This window comes from Scomber scombrus, chromosome 20, assembly GCF_963691925.1.
Source record: "Scomber scombrus chromosome 20, fScoSco1.1, whole genome shotgun sequence".
Classification (NCBI taxonomy): Eukaryota; Metazoa; Chordata; class Actinopteri; order Scombriformes; family Scombridae; genus Scomber; species Scomber scombrus.
Window position 1 is genome coordinate 12,165,766 of NC_084989.1, and position 6,878 is coordinate 12,172,643.

Below are 6,878 nucleotides of genomic sequence, written 5' to 3' on the forward strand. Positions count from 1 at the left end.
TGACGATGCATATTTAAATAAGATGCATCATTCCACTAGTACCAAAGAAAAAGCATTGTGTTTTACTTTTATATAATACTTGAAACAAGTTGATCTGCATAGAGAAGCGAGTCAACGCTGCACACTAGACTGAATTACTTGTTATACTGCCTCTGCTTTTCAGTGCTCTGGTACACCTGTACATTCGCTGTTGACAGGGTTGGTGCAGTGCTGCTGAGCAGCGGTGGATGCTCCTCTAAAGGCTGAGGTCTGGCTGGGGATCGCCTGAGTGACTTAGGCAGAAGCGTTGCCCCGGCAACAGCACATCCTGGCTCTGCTTGGTGAAAAGGCCTTACAAAAGGGACACTGACTACACAACACAAACAACTCCGCAGCTACTGCTGTCACTTTTTCTTTATAAGGTAGCCACAGAATTATTTTGTCACTAAAATAATACACATTCAACCAGTGTACATGTTGACATGTTGTAGCTATATTAGGAGCAAGTCAGACTGTCCTTCAGGGTTTGATGATTCCTTATGTGTGCAAGTATAGTTTGTGACATTCATTAAATCCAATCAACCATGCAGCATGAAAGCAAAGCAGATTCAACACACTTTTGAATACCCATTCAAGGTACATCCCTTCCATAACTATAATCCCAATATGACACACTGTGGCATTAGTATAGCATTGTGATTTTGGTAACACTTTGCTTTAAGCCCCTGCATATAAACATTTAATAAATGGTCTATAACACACTTATACCTACATTTCACATGCTTACACCTAGATATATAACATGTAGGTATAAGCATATAAAGACATGTTAAAGTGTTTATTAATGTACCACATTTGTGGTACATGATTATATCTTGTCCTATGAAGATATATATTATATTATTACATCTGGAGGACTTATATAGCGTTAACCACATTAAGAATTATAGTTGACAAATTTATTAAGAAACACTTCTTTATGTAGACTTGCAACTATAGACATAATGTTATAAAATATATACTGCTTATAAATGCTAAATAGGGTTACTTATAGTAGTTGAAGTGTTATTAAGTTTCCTTATAATAAAGAACAAAACACCTCTTTAAAATTCCAGTAAAGCCACAAATACATATTCATATATACTACTTAATTAAATATAGCATTATTCTTGTTATTCTTATATGTAGATCATGTTATAATTAGTTGTTTTGCTAACATTTAATTGTCCTGATTTTTATCGCACCCTGTTTCCTTTGAGATATTCTTCAAATGCAGATACAATGTTCATTGTGTGTGTGGTTTTGTGTGTGTGTGTGTGTGTGTGTGTGTGTGTGTGTGTGTGTGTGTGTGTGTGTGTGTGGGTGGGTGTGTGCAACTCTGTGCTTGTAACTATGGCATTAAAAGACACTGACTGACTCGGACATATTGTATACTCAAGCCTCAGACCCTCCTCATCCACCTCACGAGTACAAAGAATGCCCCCTGCAACCCCTGTCAAGCTACAATCTCCATCAATAGGAAGCCAGTGAATGAAAGATGAAGACTGTGTATATGTGTGTGTGTGTGTGTGTGTGTGTGTGTGTGTGTGTGTGTGTGTGTGTGTTTTTGTGTGTATTTTGTCTCTCTCCCAGGTGTTTGGCTCAAAGAAAATGGGTAGAGGCAAACACACTGTAGCTTATTCTCATATTCCTTTCTCTCTTTCCTCTCCTTTACAATAAGGCATCGGCCAGTATGGATGCTCCAACTGTGGTGGCACTGCATTTGAGCTGAAATACACCAACACTGTCATCTTCGCAGCCACCTACAGGCAATATTCTCTATAATGGAAATCATATTCCTTGGTTTCCTGCTTGCTGCTGTTTAAATGGTCATAAAACTAAATGGAAACCTCTGACAGCACCTTTCTTATGAGGAGCACCCGATATAACTCGCCATAAATGTGGTCACTGGGCCTCCATCTACCTTTAATGGCTCACACTAAAGACAAACCCTCTTTTATTTTGGTGTCAATGTCGCTGTCATGGAGCAGTGGTCTGACTAATAAAGCTTATCAGTTTCCTTCAGTAGGTGGGTCATGTTGCAATAAAAAGCTTAACATTATGCTTCTCAGACAGTATGTGTGTATATGAGTGTCTTACGTTCTTGGTACGTCGTGAAAAGGATGCGGAAGCGACTTTTCCGGCTGGCTTCGTCTGCCCACATACGGATGACACCCAGTGTGGAGACCAGCATGATGTCGTTGGCCACAGTGGAGCAGAACTTGCTCTTCAGATCTTCCACCGAGCTAAGATGAGACAGGGCAAGATAAGAATCAACACTTTATTACGAAGTGGAAAATTGCTAGGCATCTCAATAATCTCTTAAACAGAAGCCCACAGCGGGCAATTTTACAGGCCTGCTATCTCATGATCACTGCTGAATATTGTCATATCTCAAGTTATATTGTTGAGGAGATCATCTTTGTTTTTAAACATATTACAGTTAATAATCTTTATCTTAACATAAGAAATATTTAATAATCATGATTTGAATATTTCATTATCTTGACATGAAAATAAGTTATTGTTTTGCGAGTGAAATTGCCTGTAAAGTTGTTTTCTGTCTATTCTATTCAATATCTTTCCAGTATGAAGCTACAGGCCAGCAGAGGGTTAGCTTAGCTAAGCATAAAGACTGGAAACAGCTAGCTCTGTTCAAAAGGTGACACAATCTGCCTTGTTTAATCTTTGTAAAAATGTAAGTGTAAAAATGTGTGGGACTATTTTTTGGACATATGCAGTATTTCCAGTCTTTGTGCTAAACTGAGCTAATTTGCTGGCTTGTGGGTGAATATTTACTGTGTAGACATGCACGTGATTTAAATCTTTGCAAGACAGTAAATCATTTGAATTTGTCTAGAATAGAGAGTTAAAAAGATAGTTCTTCTTGCGTCAGTAATCTTGTGTCAACATGTCATGTGAGGCTAGCTGACAGGAATAGATCAAGGCAAAATAACTATACTGTTAAAATGCTGTATTTCTTGTATTAACTTCAAGAAATATTTAATTCATGCTCATAATTAAGCATAATAATTGTTGGCATCTCAATGTAAAGACATGATTAAGTCTTGGTCACAATATAAAGGACAAAACAATTTAACAATGAGCTTCTGTATGATTTGTTTAAAAATGTCAAATCTCCACACCTGCCACCGTCATACACTGCCACAAAGTTGCGCTTGCATTCATTGGAATTGGCCATCTCATAGTCGAGAAAACGCAGGTAAATCTGTGCAATGCAAAGAGTAAAAACACAAAGTGAAAAAGAAGAGTCAGTCAAGTGAGGAAATCTTAAGATGTGGACATGACAGAGGACAGAGATGACCAAAATAGAGCAGAGAGAGGTAAGAAGAAAATATTTCAGCTCCCTCCTATTAGGGCCAGTGCATCTTGCTCATTATCCCCGTGCCTGATACAGCGGCCCTGTAATGAAATCAGACTGACAGACTGTAGCTTGTGTAAAGTCATTACATACGCATATCAAATGAGGAGACATACAGAGTCTGTTAGCTTTAGACTCATTATTCATATCTGTTAGATAAAGTGTTACACAAAACCTACAACCTTGTTTAACTTTAAGGAGACCCTGGACATTTTGCTACAAGCTTTGAGAAAAAATCTCATCCACTTACAGTTCATTTGAAACCAAGATCAAAACTCCAAACACATGCCAATAGTATATACCAAAGACACACCTAAGAGTCACTAATTATCAAACTCAAACTCAATCTATGACAAACAACCCAAACCATGACAGTATATGGGTTATTATAATATCCTAACAATCCCTTGTTGATTGAAATATCCACCTTGATTCTTCACAATAGCTATTCTAGGTGAAACTAACACTTCCCGATTGGCCCTGCATCATTATCTGTCACTCATTCATCAGGCTGAGATCGTCCAATCACAGCTATGGTTCTGGTCCGCTGGGCACAGCACTCGCCATCATCGTGGTTAATGAGAGGACCGCTCCCCAACTGTGACAGGGAAATGTGACGCTTTAAATGCCCAAAGACGAAAGCTGCAGATGAAGCTGGATAATGGACCTCGCAATGTCAACTTGGCTTCAACAACATGACAAGTGAAATGGATCGGAGGGGGAAAACAAGCTAGCCAATTCCCCTGAGGTTGCATATTGGTGTCAATGATCTTCCATCTAATAAAAATGTGTCATATTCACCCACTTTGCTGGTTATATTGGCTTTGTCACAAGTAACAGGGCATTTTTTGTCTGCCAGGCTATGATAGTGGATTGAAATACTGCTGAGTGTCACTGCTGGCTTTACAATATGAAGATGAATATATGCACATACATATGCTGTCTATGGGATATATATTCCTTTTCTAAAATTAATTCGTCCAGGAGTGTTTTAGCTTGTATTGACATTAATGTCTTAATCCCTTAAGGCAGGGCTGGAAGATGGAAGAGGTTCTTAAGACATTTTCTTAGCAGATGTCAGTGGGGACTGCTGTTGTGGTCTCAGTATTACATGGGTTTCCAGGGCAGCATTTTATGTGATTGAAAGCTTTACTTAAATTAATTTTTTTGTATTTGTTTACACATAGGTAAAATATACACATTAATATGCACAGGAAAAGCAGAAAAACGTGATGGAAAGGCTAAAAAACACTCTCAGAGGGGCCAGAACCTTACTCAATTAGAAAAAGAGGAAAAACAAGATGCACACAGTAGCAGACATCCATATATACAAGTACACAAAGTTATTAAAATAAAATAAGAATTACTAATTAGTAGTGGGTAGTTTACAAAAATCATCCTTAAGGATGACATTGTGGAGAGAGAAATAAATCTTTTACAGCTTTCTCAAATTCTGCAGGTGCTAATTGTAAAATATGAGTTGGCAGAGCGTTCCATATGATTGAACCTCTGTAATTAAACCAAACTGTAAGTCTAAGTATACAATTATTTCAAGTGAAATAATTATTTCAAGTGAAATAATTGTGGAAGTAATTATTGTGGGAATACAATATATGAAGGAATACATGAAAATGTTGGTTCTGTTCAAGGAACAATACAAATATAGCAGCCAGAGGACGCCTGACTTAAGAAAGAAAGGTTGAGATGAAGTTCAGAGAAGTTCATTAACAATACGACAGCCACAGACGTAAGGTGATTCTCTCTAAACTCATATTGATGCATACATAAAATATTATGTTATCCAGATAATTCAACAATCTTTAAAAAACAAGTTATTCCAACACTTTTGCTATAAAGGTAAAATTGAAAATGGTCAGTAATGATTCAAAATAGCTGGTTCATCATCTTTGTATACTGGAATGATTTTTAATATTTTCAATTCAGCAGGGACAACAGGAAAGATTGAAAATGTAAGTTAAAGGCTTTGGTATTAGATCCTGAACCAATTTCAATAGATTACCAGGGACACTATTGAAACCAGGAGATGAATGTTTGAGATTATATTGGACCTTTTGGATCTCCGCTTCCGTAACCATATAAAACTGAAAATCTTCTAGTACAGGAGAATTAATGAACTTCAAAGGATCATTTTTATTAGGCATTTCACAAAAGAAATGATTGAATTCATGAGCAATTTCTTGACACTCACTTATGAGACCATAAACTGTCTTGAATTGAGATTATGTCTAAAAGTGTCTAACATTTTGTGTCTCAGCAAGGTGAATGAACTTGCATTAAGACAGGGCAGTTATGTCAATGACCTGAGAGGAAGTAGTGTCAAACTGTTGCTCCTTTGCTGTGTAGCCACTTGAGAAACCTAAAATGAATAACTGAATAGACACATAGTGTGACACTAAAATGATGAGGGTCAGCAATCAATTGCGTTTAGAACACGTTAAAAACAGAGTGGTCATTATGGACAGATGCTGTATAAAAATGGCTCCATTCCATCTGGCATGCTGTCAAACCCATCTGATTTGATGTGTAATTGTTAAAGTTATAATCAAGGTTGAGGTTACGGTCAGGTGCTCTCACCAAATTTGCTCGATTTGAGTTCAAGAGGCACATAATTGGAAAAAGTACCAACAAGCATGTTAATTAGGGACTCTTGGCACAGTCACTCCATCGTCAGCCAAATTACACATGATGTTTTCTACCCGAAGCACAAAAATGAAATTAATTTAGCAGTCTGAACCCAATGAAATTAATTCAATAAGGGGAGATGAGTTAAAATTCCAAATTGTTGCTTATAAAATGTAGGCCTACATTCAGTTTTATGAATGGACTTCATCTCTTGCTAATAGCAGATTAAATCGATGAACCTACAATCATTAAAGACCTCAACCATCATAACTGTGTTATGATTGTCTGGCGGTGTTGGTACAGTGAAGGTAGCGGCTGGATTTTTGCTTTGCATCACAATAAATCAAAGTTCCCAATCACATTTTTATTAGTTGCAAAAGCTACATTAACATCAGTGACAAGTTGTAGTTGCTGCAGACCTTGAATCTGTTTCTAAAGAGGGTATGTCAACAGCGTCCACCTCAATATTGCACTAAATATATGTTCAAGCTGGAGAATAGTAATTGTTTTTAAGGCAGATGACAATAATGGATTCTCTTGCTTATCTCTCATGTGTAACTATAATAAATGCAACACCAATGCAGTGCAAAAAGAAATGAGGGTTCTGGAAAAGGCTGCCTGAAGAATGTAAGAGCTGCAACTGAAACTTAAAAAAACAAAAAACAAAATAAAGATTATGTGGCCTTTGCACCATGCCACCACATACAGCTGTTTATACTGTAAAAGATGAATCTTGGATAAATCATCATTTCATCTTTCAGTTTCATTCATCATTTTCATCACATGAGATGGGCTAAAAGGTATCAAAGGCTGTAACTGTTTTCCTTCTGCCATG

At 37.2% G+C, this 6,878-nt stretch overlaps 1 protein-coding gene across 1 annotated transcript in view; it reads right to left on the bottom strand.

Moving 5' to 3' along the window:
* The window catches only part of neto1l (neuropilin (NRP) and tolloid (TLL)-like 1, like), a gene marked incomplete in the record, with an annotated part of 71,439 nt that overhangs the window by 17,291 nt on the left and 47,270 nt on the right, over positions 1-6,878 (bottom strand). The window contains 2 exon segments of the mRNA XM_062441224.1: positions 2,119-2,264; positions 3,165-3,247. Coding sequence (XP_062297208.1) covers positions 2,119-2,264; positions 3,165-3,247 — 229 coding nt within the window.